This window comes from Saimiri boliviensis, chromosome 2 (assembly GCF_048565385.1).
Source record: "Saimiri boliviensis isolate mSaiBol1 chromosome 2, mSaiBol1.pri, whole genome shotgun sequence".
NCBI lineage: Eukaryota > Metazoa > Chordata > Mammalia > Primates > Cebidae > Saimiri > Saimiri boliviensis.
Window position 1 is genome coordinate 131,931,274 of NC_133450.1, and position 16,695 is coordinate 131,947,968.

Consider the following 16,695-nt stretch of genomic DNA (forward strand, 5'->3'; position numbering starts at 1 on the left):
TGATGGATGCGCTGGGACGGGCCTAGGGGGCTTGTGAGGAAGAAAGAACCACTCAGGCAGCGAACTGAAGACGGATCGAAAGCTCGTGCGACCCCGCGCCCAGAAATCTGCCAATGGAGAGGCCCGAACCCACCCACAGTGGCTGCGGCCCGGGGCGGGGCCTGGCGAGAGAGGGCGGGGCCGGGCCGTGAGATTTTAGGGCGGGGCCGGGCCAGAGAGGGCGGTACCAGTGCTGGCCACGCCCCGGGTGCGTGCAGACGCCACGGCGGCGAACACCGGAAGCGGAGGTGGCGCACGCCGTTGCCGGGCAACGGCGGCGCGGGCTTGAGGGGACGGCTGGTGGCAGGTTTCGCCCGGCTTCACCCCGCCGGGCCCAAGCGAGACGGCGACGAAGGTGCGTGCGGGCCCTGGGTCCAGGACGCGTGGGGACCCTTGCGAGCCGCGGGCTGGGTGCTCAGCCGGCCACCTCGGACCCTGTCCATACTCGGCGGTCCAGGGGTGCCCTGCGGGCCGCGTGCGAGAGGGACTCTCTGGAGACCCCGGGGCGCCGCACCCCTCCTTCCCACTCGGGCCTCCAGTGGGAGCTCGGCTCCCGCTCCTCTGGTCAGCGTGGGGCTCCCAGGCCCGCTTGACACTCTCTCCAGAGAAGGAGCCCCGCCTTGGGCCGCTCGTCGCACACCTGCCGTGGATCCGGGACGCGCCCCTGTGTCGGACTCCGCGCTGGCGCGCGTAGGAGGAAGCCAGGACTCCCGGGCGACCGGGCCGTGCTTGTGACTAGTGTCACCTCGACAGCAGCACGTGGGAACTCTCCACCATCAGCCACTGGGCATCCCGGGGCACTCCTGCGCGTCCCAGGCCCTATCCAGGGCAGGGGAAGGTTGGGCGGCCAGCACTGTGGTGTGCGTGTCTCAAGAGCAGCCGCCCATCGGGCCTCTGCTGGCCTGGCGGCTCCAAGATGCAAGACCGGCAGGAGCTGGAGGAAGAGCCTTTGAGTGACTTCCAGACGGAAGCAGCCAAGGCTTCCCTCCGAGTGGCACCTGAGGGGCTGAGTGATGACACTTTGGAATGGATACGGATCTCCCCTGACCTTCTGTCGGATGGGAAAGCTAGCAACTCCCTGCCCCGTGAGGGTGGTTCCACCTGCACCACCCGGTGTCCTGACCCTGGGGAACACAGCAGCACTTGGGGGGAGTTTGAAGGCTTTCGGGAATTTTCAGCTAAGTCCGGACAATTCTCGCAGTCGCTGGAACTCCTGGAGGGACCCACGGAACTCCAGCCACCGAGCACCACTTCTACCCCAAAGGAGTGCAGTTCTCACCAACTGTGCCAGGGTGGACCTTGGGTGACAGGAACTGCTGCTATCCCACCTTCTGAGGTATTTCTACAGCGCTGTGGTCACCATGTTGAGTGGGACGTGTGTACACACCAAGAGACCTGCAACCCTGACTGCTGTGGTGTGCTGGCCAGGGAGTGGCTGACAGCCTTGGAGGATATGCTTTTCTCCTGGCCTTCATCCCTGGCCATGTGGTTGGCAGTCCCATCCTGAGGCCAGGAAAGGAATGAGTTGGCAGAGGAGGCTGCAGAAATGGGTCATGCCAAGGCCAGGTGGGGGCCACCTGAGCTGGATCCCTCTCTCTGACCATTCCTCCCCCGGCCTGTCCACTCCCCATTGGCAGGCTGCACAGGCCCCAGGTCAGGGCATGTAGGGAGGACCTTTATGTCTGAATTCTGAATCTGCAGAGTTCAAAAGTCTCAGAGATTCTAAAATCACATGATCACATTTCAACTTGTTGTTATGAATTGGGTGATGCCCGATCTGACCTGTCCAGGAGCCCTGGTCCCAGCCCTCAGCCCCTTGCCCCCTGCTCTCTTTGAGAGCTGACTGTCACGTGTTTACTGCTGGTGACGCCTCTGATCCTTCTTTTTTCCTGTCTTCTTTCTCCTTCCATTGTCTGCTTTCTCTGCCACTTCTTCCCAAATGATTCATCCCGAACATCATCATGAGAGATAAGAAGTAAAACCAGGCCGGGCGCGGTGGCTCAAGCCTGTAATCCCAGCACTTTGGGAGGCCAAGGCGGGTGGATCACGAGGTCAAGAGATCGAGACCATCCTGGTCAACATGGTGAAACCCCGTCTCTACTAAAAATACAAAAAAGTAGCTGGGCATGGTGGCGCGTGCCTGTAATCCCAGCTACTCAGGAGGCTGAGGCAGGAGAATTGCCTGAACCCAGGAGGCGGAGGTTGCGGTGAGCCGAGATCGCGCCATTGCACACTCCAGCCTGGGTAACAAGAGCGAAACTCCATCTCAAAAAAAAAAAAAAAGAAGTAAAACCAGAGGAAGGAAATAAAGATATTGCGGTTCTCAGGACTGGATTGTTTTCTAAACCGGTCAGTTTCCCTGGACCCTGACAAGATCCACTCTAATAGAGTAAGGTCTGCTGTCATGCTTGTTTTGAACACAGGATTTGTTTTCCAGCATGATTGACATATCAGGGAACAATTTGAGCACAGTTGAAATTTCACAAGAAAGAGTAGGTGAATGCAGAAAACTGCCCCCTGCTGAGCTGAGGCACACTGGAATACATGAGAGTCGCATACGCACACCCTCAAACAGCTATCAGCGCCCCAGTGTAGCACACCTATCCACACCTGGTGTTAGGACCTCGCCCAGTTCAGACCGCCCTCCTCCCGCCTGTTCACGGTAACTCAGCCCGCGAGCCTTTGCCTTTTCCAAGGTACAGTGCTGTGCTTATTGTAGTATATATAATTTCTTCACCAAACATGGAAAACAGTGCTAACATTATTGGGTAGCCATCTTTTTTCATGTGTCACTGACAAAGTTTTGATGTTTTGCCCTAACCTCACTTTTCCCTTGAGCCCTCTGGTTTTGTGTGATTTTGCTAATGTGATTTTTAGGAATGACTATGTCAAGTGATAGTAACGCTAATGGTATGATCAATTACAGATTTCATGGGTATCATAATTATTTCTTTGGAATAACGTAACATGATGTGTCTTTCTCCTAACTTTAGTATGCTTTTGTTTTTTTCTTTTCAGCCCATTCTCAGCTATGAGAACATTTTAAAGTGTGCTTTTCAAGAAATAACAGTTCAGCAGGCAGCTGAAGACATTTCCACCCTAGACCATTTTCTAGAAATAAGCAGTGAAGAAAAGCCTGGCCATGAATGTGTGCATAAATTGTGGTAATGAACTTAAGAAATATTTCATGCAGCAACCCCATTTTTACTTTTGTTTGATAAAAGTAGATGTGTGAGGCTTTGTTTTTGCCTTTCTAGGGCCATGTCTTCTGAAGGCCCTGCCATCTATGGGTCACAGGGGTCCTATTGGGAGAGGGCAGCAGGATTGATGCGCCAGCTGTGGCCCTCCACTCCAAGCCCTGTTCATCCCCTCCCACACCAGGTCACCTGGAGCAGCTGGACCCGAGCCCTGCTCCCCCTGGGTCTCAGTGCCAGTGCTGGTGGAAGGCTGGGGGACTCACACTCAGTGTGAGCGGCTGGTGGGCCTGGGCAGTGGGTACAGGGGCCTCCTGGGGAACATGACTGAGTGGGCACTGGCTGCCTCATGGTCCTCAGCCACAGAGTTCTAGAAAATACTCCACACTCTGGAGCCCCATTCTCAGCCCCAGGCCCAGCCCCATGGGTGTGCTCCCAGTGCTGGCTGCAGGGCTGTGGGCTCCTAGGGGAAGTCACACATGCAGTCGTTTGCAGATGGCCATTTTCTAGGGACACACTTTCAACTGAACGTTGAGAAAGAAACAGTGCTCTGTGGATTATGCAGCAGTGGTTGAGAAGCTCGGGAGAAGTTGGCCCAAAGCCCCAGAGGGAGGAGGGAAGTGAAGGCTGGAGTGAGTTGGCTTCCCTGTTTCTCGGTGTGGTCTGTGGAGTGGGTTTCCCAGCAGCCAGGGGAGAGCAAGGTTGGTCTGCTGATTTGTGTGTCTCTGAGCAGGCCTGGACTTTCAGAAGACTCTACAGACAGGCCGTTCTGGGCTCTAGCCCTGGCCCACTGTGGCCTCTACTGGGGTCCATCCCAGCACCTGCTCCAGAGTACACTCCACAGGGGCCTGAAGACAGGCCTGGAGCCCAGAAGGCTGCAGCCAGCATTGCCCAGATGACCAGTGTGCACTCTGTGTGTGGTGCTTCTGCAAAGCATGATCCTGGAGAAAAACTGCCAAAAATGTCCCAGCAAGCTGGTGGTGCGGGAGGTCACCGTGCTGGCAGTACTGACACCTCTGTCCGCAGCAGCACTACTCGTGGACCCAGAGGAATGGGGGTCCTGGGTGTCAGGACCTGGCAGGGCTGTACACTCATGGGACAGAAGGCTGGCTGGCACGTTGCGGGTGGAATAGAGCATGGTTTGTGTGTTCTGAACATTGGCATATTTTGAAAATGGTTTGGCATTTAGCACATCTGGCTTTCTTCTGTAGTTATCTGGAGTGCAGTGGCGTGATCTCAGCTTACTGGAACCTCTTCCTCCTGGGCTCAAGTGATCCTCCTGCCTCAGCCTCCCAAGAACTGGGACTACAGGCACATACCACCACACCCAGCTAATTTTTGTATTTTTTTGTAGAGACAGGGTTTTGCTATGTTGCTCAGGCTGGTCTCGAACTCCCGAGTGCAAGTGATTTGCCCTCCTCAGTCTCCCAAAGTGCTGGGTGGTGAACCACCACACCTGGCCTTGCAGTCAATTTCCCTTTTCTGCTAGCACGTGAACTGCTTACAGGAGACTCGTCTCAGTCCCCCACAGCACATAGCAGTGATGTGTGACACGTAGTAGACAGTCTCCCATTCGTTTGTGAGCATCTGTTTTGTACTCAGCACAGTTCTAAGCACTTGAGTGAACAAAACCAGCAAAATACCTGGCCCCATGAAGCGTCTGCTCCTTGGAGGAGACAGTAAGGACACTGCCAGGGCAGGTGGTGTGAGGCGCAGAGAGGGCCTGGGAGGGGGGTTGGGGTGCTGCAGGACGGCACGTGCTGTTTGAATAAAAGTGTGAATGGGTCAATAAATGAGACAGCTCAGGGCTCCTGCAGGGAACGCTCTTTTTAGGGTTCTTAACAGCCATGTGCCTCTTGGCTCTTGTGAGTCTCAGCTTAGGGGTCAAGGCCAGGTGCCTGCTGTGTGCCTTGGGCAGTGCTGCAGTGACCTCATCAGAAGGCCTTCAAGGTCACCTTTTAACAGTTGCATCTATTTTCCAGTAATGAATCTAGGAAACTCTGGAGAGTCCTTCAGAACACATACGCGTCTGCTTCTCAGTGCCTCTGGAGCGAATCTCATTGCCAGGAAAATTTTTTTCTCATTCTCGGGATAGATGCCATGCAGAAGGTAGGTGGTTTGGGCTGAGACAGGGCTCCTGGGAGTGTGATTGGACTTCACTGTGGCCAGTGGCCCTTGGCTGCTTCCAAGGGTAGAAGTGTGGGGTCACCTGGACATAGGTGGGTTAAAGCCACTAGGTGGCCCCATAAATGTGTCAGGGCCATTGGATAAATCCCTAATGCTTGAGGCAGGAGCCAGCAAAGCCTAGAGCAGGAGGCAGGGAAATGCTCTGCAAGGAACCAGTCTGAGCCTGCAGCAGACAACAAACACAGAGAGCCACGCATCAGTTCACACACATGGCTGTGCACACGCTGCCACACGCATACACCGCCACACACCACCACACGCACACCGCAACACGCACACTGCAGCCCACACACTGCAGCTCCCACACACCACCACACACATGCTGCAGCTCACACACCGTCACACGCACACACTGCCACACACGCAGCCCACACACACCGCCACACACACACTACAGCCCACATACCGCCACACACACACTGCAGCCCACACACACGCTGCAGCCGACACACACCGCCACACACACACTGCAGCCGACACACTGCCACACGCGTACACTACAGCCCACACACTGCCACACACACACTGCAGCCCACACACATGCTGCAGCCGACACCGCCACACACACACTGCAGCCGACACACTGCCACACACGTACACTACAGCCCACACACCGCCACACACACACTGCCGCACGCACACACTACAGCCCACACACCGCCACACACACACTGCAGCCCACACACTGCCACACGCATACACTACAGCCCACACACCGCCACACACACTGCAGCCCACACACACCGCCACACACACACTGCAGTCCACACACTGCCACACACACAGCACCATACACACACTGCAGCCCACACACACGCTGCAGCCCACATACACCGCCACACACACACTGCAGCTCACACACACCGCCACACACATGCTGCAGCTCACACACCATCGCACGCACACACTGCCACACACACGCAGCCCACACACACCGCCACACACACACTGCAGCCCACACACTGCCGCACGCACACACTACAGCCCGCACACTGCCACACACACACTGCAGCCCACACACACGCTGCAGCGCACACACACCACTGCGTGTGCACATGCCGCCATATGCATACTGCTGCATGCACATCACTGCCATGCGTGCACACCGTCGCACATGCACACACTGCCGTGTGTGCATACACCACTGCCATGCACACACTGCTGTGAGCACCCACCGCAATGCACACACTGCTGCGCACACACCGCCATGCACACACACACCGCCACACGCACAGCACTGCCACGCACACACTGCCACGCACACGCTCAAGCTCCTGAGCTGTCACAGAAAACGTCAGTCATAGGGAGGGCCACCTTTCAGCGATCTAGATGGCAAGGATCTTTCTTCATTCTTAAACCTTATGGAAATTTTCAAACATGAAAAACTCAGACTCAGAAAGGACTGGCCAGGCAGGCAGATTGGTCCTGGTGAAGATGGGCATGAAAATGGTTGCCCTGGCGGCCCATGGGCTGCACACTGGGCTGGACAGGAAGGAAGCGAGGGCGGAAAGGAAGAGGTTCCCAGTGAGGTCAGCCCTGGCTGTGTCATTGTGCGAAGAAAACAGAACCAGGAGGCTAGGGCATAGGGGAAGCCTCCTGAATAGGAGGCTTAGAGGTGGGATAGCTCCGTGTGGCAGCAGCCTGAAGGGTGTGTCCTGAAAGTGGCTGTGAAGACATTCTGTTGAGCAGTTTGAGGGGCATGAGGTCCTGGAGGGAGGGAGGCCCGTGAGCCGGGGATGGGCAGTAAGTGGCAGGGCCATGCAGGGGAAGCTGGCCGGCCTGACCTTCAGCGGGGCCTGAGAGAAGTTTGCCATTGTAGAATGAAGTGAGTAGAGGGCTCAGGTTGAAAAGCAACAGGAGACAAAGGGTGGCTGGCTGACGGGTCTGTCTCCTTAGGACCTTTCTGGAGGCCAGGGCCACATCATGGACGATTCTGACCTCAAAGAGCCTGAAGGACTCCTGACTGTCAGCAGCTTCCGCCTCCACCATTGCAAAGCCCTGATCCAGACCAAGGTGAGTGGCCGCCGAGGAGAGGCCAGGGGACTGCGCTGGCTGTGCCCATACAGGTGCCACCCTTCGCTTTTTCTGTAAGTCAGTTGCAGGTTTTCTTCCTTTAAACCTTGTGGACTTAAAGAAAACAAACATTTCTACTATTTAGGGCAGACAAGCAAAGTGTGAACCCCACTGCAGCGTGCCCAGGAATATCAGTATGTCATCCACAAAGACTCTTAGGCCAGAGGACCCAGGAGAACTACCAGGAGAAGCCAGCCAGGCAGAGAAGAGAGCTGCAGGGAAGCTGAGCCCGCCGTGTGGGTGACAAGGCTGGAAGGATGGGGCAGGGCCAGCTTGAGACTGTTGGGACAGGACATTGAGTCCGCCTGGCAGCTGTCGTGAACAGATCTGACTGTGGCGGCTTCAGCTGTGGGCCATGTACCTTCCACAGGATCTGTCGGCAGCTCTTCTCTCAGGAGCTCAGGTTCCTGCTGCAGAGTCCCTTCACATTGTCACAGCAGGGCTCAAGGCGGGAAGAGGGGATGGGCAGAGAGGGGTCTTCTTCCTGTAGCCTCTCTTATCAGGGGGAAGAAGGGCTTTATTCGGAGACCACGTATTGCAGGAGGGGCGAGTTGGCCAGGCCTCGCTCAGCTGGTTTCCTGCTCACCTGGAGACCCAGGACCCTAGAGCAGTCAGGGCTCATTGTGTGCACCCAGGAGATGGTGAGAGGGGCGTATGGGTGGCCATCAGCATGAAGAGTGACATGCAGGGAGGCACAGGGGTGAAGTACTGCCCTGTGGCCTGGCAGGAGGGGACAAGGTGAGCTAGGACAGCAGGAAGGTTGCATAGCACAGGAGGTGGCCAGGTCAGCTTCCGGGCAAGAATTTGGCATGATTGTGGCACAGCTGACGTGAGGTGGTGACCTGGATGGTCAGCACACAGGTGACAAGTGCCATGGGGCACACAGGAGAGGGCCTTCATCATCCATTTTCACTGGCTGTCTATCTTTTTGCAAAACAGCCCAGCACAGGAGGGTTGTCCTAGAGCAGCGGGCCCAGAAGAGATGCTTGTGGCTGTGTGGCTGACAACAGCCAATGCCAGGGTCGGCGTCCAGCCACAGCTCTGTGGGGAAGCCTGTGGTGTAGTCCATGAGTGGACACTGCAGGCTGTGAGTGTGCAGGGCAGTGGCAGCCGCCACCAAGGAGTGCCAGACACATAGGACAAGGGCCAGAGACCCCGCCTAAGATGTGGGCCCCCACTGTTGTAGGGGCTGGCTCCAGGCTCAAGCCACAGGCCCCATGGTGAGGCTGCCATTCCACGAGGTTCCTAAGAGGAGAACCAAGGAGAGGACACTGAGGGGCCGAGAGGCAGGGACGCCGAGGCAAATGCCCAAGCTCATGTTTCTGGTTGCTGGGGGTGCGCGTGCCTGACTGCTGTCCTCTCCTCTCAGCTCTCGGGGCCGCCTGGCAGCAGGCAGGGGAGCCTGACGGCCTGCAGCCGCTTCCTGAAGACCCCCTCCTGCAGAGGTGGGCAGCACTTCACTCTTCCACGGAAAAAGATGTTCACGCCACGCAACCTAAAACTGACATTCTTTAATAGCGATATTTGCTAAAATCAGGAGTACTTTATACCTTTATGAGGGATTTTTCATTTTCTTCCTGGCTGGGTTCGATGCTGGAAACCAGAACTGTCTGTGGAGCGGTTTTCCAGATCCCAGGCCCATTTCCCGGAATCTGTCCAACGGGACCTGTCCTGTGCTCTGGGCCCGTCTCAGGTCTCACCGAGAGACAGAGGGTGTGTCCTTGGCAGAGCCAGTCCTCGTGGTAGGCAGAGGCTTCTGGGCACAATGGCAGGCTGCCAGCACCCAGGGGACACCCAGGGGTCCCCTACCCCATGTGAATGCTGCTGGCAGCTGCTGGGGGATGCCTAGGGATGGACCCTGGGCATGGCTTCTGGGCTGCTTAGCCCAGGGGGAACAACTCATGGTCAAAGGGGAAGGCGCTGAAATGGTACCAGAGGGACAGCTGAGAGGCCGAGCACGGTGACTCACGCCTGTAATCCCAGCACTTTGGAAGGCCATGGTGGGCAGATCACCTAAGGTCAGGAGTTTGAAACCAGCCTGACCAACATGGAGAAACCCCATCTCTACTAAAAATACAAAATTAGCTGGACATGGTGACGCATGCCTGTAGGCCCAGCTACTTGGGAGGCTAAGAGAATCACTGGAACCTGGGAGGCAGATATTGCGGTAAGCCGAGATCGAGCCACTGTACTCCAGCCTGGGCAACAGAGCAAAACCCCATCTCAAAAAAAAAAAGAGTGCTCAGAAACCCTTCTGTCTGTCCCACTCTGCCGTGCCCCTGGCTGCTGGGCATGCAGCTGTGCTGTCTCCTCAGTGCCTCGAAGGCCCCTCGCTCACTGCCTGTGCCCCGCCCCTGCCCAGCAGCCTCAGGACAGGCCTCTCTCCCTCACGGCTATGGACAGGAGGTCACACCACTGGCCTGAGAAAGCTTCTAGTGGGCCCATGGCTTTCCCTCATTCTCTGCCAAGGAAAACCATTCTCTTCAAAGGGCAGAGCCAAGAAATCAGGCCTGACTTTTGCACAATTTTATTAAATAAAACGGCCTAGATAAGCCTGTTCTCACTGGTTCATCGACTGGGGGGACTGATACTTGAAATCCCGTCCCCAGGAGAGGACTGAAGTCTAAGCAAGTGGCCACCCTGGCTGTCTCTGTTCCAGCCAAGGCCACTTGCAGGACCGTAGCCTCCATGTCGCCGTAGTTATCAGTGGGATGTGTGCAGTGATGGGCAGGTGTTTCCATCAGGAGGGGAGGAGGAAGTGATGTCCCTGCATGCACCCTGGCCTCAGCCACCCAGCTGTGCAGCCAGAGGCTTTGAGGTATATGATGAGGATAGTTCCTTTTTGTTTGTTTTTGACGTCACATGTTTTGGAAAGCTGCCTTAATTTTTTTTGCATTTTCAGCCAGCTAAAAGTGGGAATTTAGAGACTGTTTTTGTAACATGCAGCTTCTTTCAAAGGCACCGTCTTTTGGAACCAGCAAGACCCTCCAGGAGGTGCCCTAGCTTCCTAGCCTTTAGAAGTTAGACTTTAGGCCAGAAGCGGTGGCTCACGCCTGTGTTCCCAGCACTTTGGGAGGCCGAAGCGGGTGGATCACAAGGTCAGGAGTTCAAGATCAGCCTGGACAATATGGTGAAGCCTCACCTCTACTAAAAATACAAAAGTTAGCCAGGTGTGGTGGCGGGCACCTGTAGTCCCAGCTACTCAGGAGGCTGAGACAGGAGAATTGCTTGAACCTGTGAGGTGGAGGTTGTGGTGAGCCAAGATCACGCCATTGCACTCCAGAGCAAAACTCTGTCTCAAAAAAAAAAGATTTTAACAAGCCAAGATATTCCATCCTGCACCTTTCATTCCAAGATTCAGGTTTAGACTATGTTATGGCATCACCGTGTCACCCATGGTGGCTCTTGCTCCTCACCTGGCTGGACGTGGGTGACCCACAGACCTCAGAAGGCCAAGACTCTGTCCTGACCTCCCTGTGGCCCTCACAGGAACCTCAGAGGCAGCAGGTTCCAACCCTGACTTCTGTCCCACCCAGCAGAGAAGAGAGGCCCTGCTGCTCTCATCCCCAGTGGGCAGTGAGAGGAAGGAGGACCCCACAGAGTCAGGTAAGGAGGGACCAGGCGAGGTGCATGCAAACCGCTTGCCCACAGCCGCCAAGCCCCCAGGATCTGGAGGTCTCCTGCGACAGACACATCCAGAGCTCCCTGGCCTCCCTCAGGACCACACTGAATGCTTGGGAAGAGTGTCAAAAGCTGGGACTGGGGGCAGGGAGCTGCGGACACCACCCGGGAACGCCCTCTCACAGACGTGCTGGGATTTTTGTTCCCGAAGTCTGGAGCCCCACCAGGGGCTCTGGGATTGTGGGCAGGAGACAAGCCCCCGAAGCTGAAGAAGAGGAGCAGGGCCACAAGAGCCCCCGGGCACCAGGCAAGGCGCCGGAATGGAGGGCAAAGGAAGCCTCCAGTGACTGGAAGGATGGTGGTCTGGCTGAGGAAGGGAGAAATCCTGCAGCCTCCGAAGCTGGTAGCTTGGCGCGACACACAGGCTGATGTCCAGAATCACCTCAGACTTCCGGCCCCAGAATCGCCGCGCTCAGACCTCAGGCACGTCCAGAACCACCGCGCTCAGACCTTCAGGCCCCACACAAGCACGTGCCCCGATGCCACCCTCAGGACGTCTGAGGCCTTCACCACAGCTGCAGGGACGTCCAGAGCCAGCTCAGCTATGGGGAGCAACAGTTCCATGCCCGCTCTGGCAACGTGGCAGCAGAAGACCCGTGTCCCCCTCTGGAAATAAACGCTGTTTTCTTCAGCCTCTACTGTTCTGTTACATGAAATGTCGAGCCTACAATGAGACATTACAGGACACATGAAAAGGCAAGAAAACGTGAGGCACAGTGAGCAGCGGAAGCGGAGACAGCCCGGTGGTCAAACTATACGTCAAGGGCTGCGAGAGAACTCCGGGGAGGTGGGGAGGCCCGTGGAAACGGCAGGTGGCATCCGTGAAGAGACGTCCAGCACAAACATGGAAACTTCAGAAAAGAACAAAAGGAAGAGCTAAACATGAAGACGATGGTATATAAATGAGTGCTCTTTAGACAGGCTTAGCAGCAGACTGGACCCCACAGAGGAACGGGTCAGTTTTCTGGAAGACTGGTCACTCAGGAAGATCCAAACACAGCAGGGAGGGCAAACGACAGAGGGCTGAGGGCTGTGGGGCAAAGGCAGTGGCCTGATTTGGGTGTGACTGGAGTCCCAGATCAGGAATAGGAGACAGAATGAAGGAAAAATATTTCAAAATTGAATCACTAATAACTTTTTACAGATCCAAGAATCTGTAACTGCCAGCAGGTGCCGTATAGAGAAAACCTGAACACATCCTCCATTCCTAAAGGCAGCTCGGGTGGAAACAGGAGATTCGTATAGAGAAGCAATAATATGAACAATGCCTCACTTCCCATCAGAAGGCCACAGACCCACAGCTGCTGTGCCAAGGGAAAAGGAAGGCCGACCTAGTTCACATACGTTGAAATATTCTTCAGGCCGGGCGTGGTGGCTCACGCCTCTAATCCCAGCACTTCGGGAGGCTGAGGTGGGTGGGTCACCTGAGGTCAGGAGTTTGAGACCATCCTGGCCAACATGGAGAATCCCCATCTGTACTAAAAATAGAAAAATTAGCTGGGTGTGGTGGCGGGCACCTGTAATCCCAGCTACTCAAGAGGCTGAGGCTGGAGAATCACTTGAACCTGGAAGGGGAAGGTTGCAGTGAGCCGAGATCACACTACTGCCCTCCAGCCTGGGAGACAGAGTGAGACTCCATCTGAAAAAAGAAAAAGAAATACTCTTTTAAAGTGAAGGCATTATCAACCAGGATACAGAAACCACATCAGTTATCTGAAGAAAATATATAAAGCCGTTTCACCCACCTGGGCCTCAGGTGGCCACTCTGTCCTGGTCCCATGGGTGTGGCAAAGGCCCTTCCTCCCACAGATGTCAGGCCTGTGTCATGCTGGCAGCTTTCCTCTGCCTGTTCCTGCTTTCTGTCCTTCACAAGTCTTTCCCCAAATAAATTTCTTGAACGTGTAAATCTATCCTGGCCTTTGATTCCCAGAGGCCCTGAAGGAACATGACGGTCACCTGACCCACGTGACGCTGCAGAGCGCTCATTCTTTCTAGTGGATGTGGAGCTCTCTCCAAGCAGATCAGATGCTAAGCTGTCAACCACATCAGACGCCAGGGACATGGCCTTCAGAGGCTTTAGCCATCATGCAAAACATCTGGCCACCCTGAAGCCTCTGTGCTGGAGAAACGCCTGGAGCAGTCCCAGAGAGATGGTGACAGATGTCCAAGGACCCAGCTGCTGGAGTCTTCCATCTGGCCACCCTGAAGCCTCTGTGCTGGAGAAACGCCTGGAGCAGTCCCAGAAAGATGGTGACAGATGTCCAAGGACCCAGCTGTTGGAGTCTTCTGGCCAGCAGGCCAGTCCTGTGAGGGAGGAAGCCTTCAGGGTGGGATGCGTCCAGCTGCAGCCGCTGCCTGACGGCAATGGCCTGACAGATCCCAGCAAGAGCCTGAGCCCAGCCAGCCGCTGGTGTGTGATCATGGTGGTAACAGATGGAGGGTGCTGCGTGCTGTGAAGCTAGTGATGGTGGTTACATGGCCAGAGGTCAGTGGAACAGCACATGTCCAGATCGCTGGAAACGTAGTATGTGAAACTGAATAATGAAAGTGCACTTACCAAAATTTGAGTGAAAGCAGTGCTTAGAAGGAAATTTATAGCTTTAAATCTTTATATTAGAAAATAAGAAAAGTATGAAACCACCCAAGATTTCATGTTAATATACAAGAAAAAGAGCAAATTAAACCAAAAGTAAGTAGAAAGAGGGAAATAAAACTGAGAGCTGACATCAACAAAATGGAAAATGGCAGAACACGAGGAAAAAGGGGTGGTCCTAAACGAAGACATGAGTGAACTGCTGTGTGATGTGTGGCTCTCCCATGAATCCTGATTCAAACAGACCAGACGTGGAGACAACTTAAGTAGCATACAGCGAGGAAAAGTAGATGGCCTCTGCTTAGCAGAGGAAGCCAGCAACAGAGCCAGGAGACAGCCGCGGAAATCGGAGAAAATATTTGGAAACCATGTATCTGAGAAGGGGTTAATATCCAAAATACATAAGGAACTCAAACAACTCAACAGGAAAAAAAAAAAAAAAACGGATAACCTGATTGAAAAAATAGAAAGGACCTGAACAGAGCCTCACTCTGTCGCTCAGGCTGGAGTGTGGCAGTGGTACCCTCTTGGCTCACCACAACCTCCGCCTCCTGAGTTCAAGTGATTCTCCTGCCTCAGCCTCCCCAGTAGCTGGGACTACAGGCACGTGCTACAGTGCCCAGCTAATTTTCGTATCTTTAGTAGAGACGGGGTTTCACCATGTAGGCCAGGGTGGTCTCGAACTCCTGACCTCAGGTGACCCGCCCGCCTCGGCCTCCCAAAGTGCTGGGATTACAGGCGTGAGCAACTGCGCCCCACCGAGCAGACATTTAAAAACAACCCACATACAGATGGCCAACAGCCATATGAAACTAATGCTCCATCAGTAATCATCAGGAAAATGCAGATAGATCAAGACTGCAGTGAGCTATCCCTCACACCTGTTAGGATGGCCATTTAAACAGATGAGATGCTGGCGAGGGTGTGAGGGAACGGAATGCTTGTGCACTGTGGGTGGGAGTGTCAAGTAGTACCACCATTACAGAAAACAGTCCAGAGGTGCCTGAAAAGTTAAAAATAGAACTACCATATAATCCAGGATTCCCACTACTGGGTATTTATCCAAAGGAAGTCAGTACGTCGAAGAGGTATCTGCAGCCCAGTGTTTATTGCAGCCCTAGTCACCACAGCCAAGCTGTGGAACCAACCTAGGTGTCCAGCAACAGACGAATGGATGAAGAAAATGTGACACATGTGCACAATGGGATACTATTCCGCTATTAAAAAAAAAAAAAAAAAAAGATGAAATCCTGTCATTACAACAATAGAGGAACCTGAAGCATTTATGCTAAGTGAAATAAGCTGGGCACAGAAGGACAAATCCCACATGATCTCACTCATACGTGGACCCTAAAAAGTCAAAATGCCAGGCATGGTGGCCCAGGCCTGTAATCTCAGCACTTTGGGAGGAGGCCAAGGCAAGAGGATCTCTTGAGTCCAGGAGTTTGAGAGCAGCCTGGGCAACAGAGTGATACTTCATCTCTGCAAAAATATAAAATAAAATGAGTCAGGTGTGGTGGTGCACACCTATAGTCTCAGCTACACAGGAGGCTGAGGTGGGAGGATTGCTTGAGCCCAAGAGGTTGAGGCTGCAGTGAGCCATGTTTGCCTGCGTGAGAGCAAGACCCTGTCCCAAAAAAGAAAGGTGGCCGGGCACAGTGGCTCATGCCTGTAGTCCCAGCACTTTGGGAGGCTGAGGTCAGGAGTTGAAGACCATCCAGCCTGATGAACATGGTAAACCCCATCTCTACTAAAAACAAAAATTAGCCAGTCCTGGTGGCACGTGCCTGTAATCCCAGCTACTTGGGAGGTTGGGACAGGAGAATTGCTTGAACCTGGGAGGTAGAGGCTGCAGCGAGCTGAGATTCCACCACTGCACTCCAGCCTGGGCACAAGAGTGAAACACTGTCTTTAAAAAAAAAAAAAGCCGGGCGCAGTGGCTCATGCCTATAATCCCAGCACTTTGGGATGCTAAAGCAGGCGGATCACAAGGCCAGGAGTTCCAGGCCAGCCTGGCCAACATGGTGAAACCACATCTCTACTAAAACTACAAAAATTAGCCAGGCATATTAGCACGTGCCTGTAATCCCAGCTGCTCAGGAAGTTGAGGCAAGAGAATCACCTGAACCTGTGAGGCAGAGGTTGCAGTGAGCCAAGATGGTGCCACTGCACTCCAGCCTGGGTGACAAGAGCGAGACTCCATCTCAAATTTTAAAAAGGAAAGGCAAATTCATAGATGCGGAGTAGAGCGGTGACTGCTGGAGGCTGAGGACCTATGGCTGGGGAGATGTTGGTGAAAAGACGCTACACCTCAGCTGGGAGGCCTGAGCTCAGGAGCTCTCTTGTACACGGGGACTGTAGTTAGTCCCAATGGACTGTATTCTTGAAAACCACTAGAAGAGTAGATTTAAGTGTTCTCACCCCAAAAAGTGACAAGTATGTGTGGCAATGCATGCGATTAGCTCTATTTAGCTGTTCCACAATGTACACATATGTCAAAACATGTACATGATAAACATATACAATTTTTGTCAATTAAAAAAAATTTTTTTTTGAGACAGAGTCTCGCTCTGTCACCCAGGCTGGAGTGCAGTGGCACAATCTCGGCTCGCTGCAACCTCCGCCTCCCAGGTTAAAGCGATTCTCAGCTTCCCGAGTAGCTATGACTGCAGGTGTATGCCACCACACCCAGCTAATTTTTATATTTTTAGTAGAGATGGGGTTTCACCATGTTGGCCAGGCTGCTCTCGAACTCCTGACCTCAGGTGATTCGCCCATCTCAGTCTCCCAAAGTGCTGGGATGACAGGCATGAGCCACCATGCCCGGCCAAAAATTAAATTTTTAAAAAGAACAGCAACACACACAACCTGGGCAAACCGCACAACATGTAAAGGCCAGGCCCTGCCGGTGCCCATTCACAAGCAGAT

General features: G+C 54.2%; 1 protein-coding gene across 2 annotated transcripts; it reads left to right on the forward strand.

Moving 5' to 3' along the window:
- The first annotated feature begins 298 nt into the window (after positions 1 to 298).
- Positions 299 to 14,233, forward strand: CLBA1 (clathrin binding box of aftiphilin containing 1). 2 transcript variants are annotated; one of them, XM_003933345.4, is made up of 5 exons: positions 299 to 1,375; positions 3,058 to 3,203; positions 5,216 to 5,342; positions 7,317 to 7,433; positions 8,863 to 14,233. In XM_003933345.4, the coding sequence occupies exons 1-5, from the start codon at positions 956 to 958 to the stop codon at positions 9,022 to 9,024; spliced, it is 972 nt and encodes a 323-aa protein (XP_003933394.1). In that variant the 5' UTR covers positions 299 to 955; the 3' UTR covers positions 9,025 to 14,233. The 2 variants fall into 2 exon arrangements, with proteins under 2 accessions (XP_003933394.1, XP_010342207.1); XM_010343905.3 differs by having other exon boundaries at positions 7,579 to 8,956.
- Positions 14,234 to 16,695: the final 2,462 nt, after the last annotated feature.

What these genes read in the sequence shown, in the direction of transcription:
- CLBA1 (XM_003933345.4), top strand. Translation starts at nt 956, where the DNA reads ATGCAAGACCGGCAGGAGCTGGAGGAAGAGCCTTTGAGTGACTTCCAG. An exon ending in GGATAGATGCCATGCAGAAG is followed by an intron (nt 5,343 to 7,316) that starts GTAGGTGGTTTG and finishes CTGTCTCCTTAG; the next exon opens with GACCTTTCTGGAGGCCAGGG. An exon ending in AAGCCCTGATCCAGACCAAG is followed by an intron (nt 7,434 to 8,862) that starts GTGAGTGGCCGC and finishes CTCTCCTCTCAG; the next exon opens with CTCTCGGGGCCGCCTGGCAG.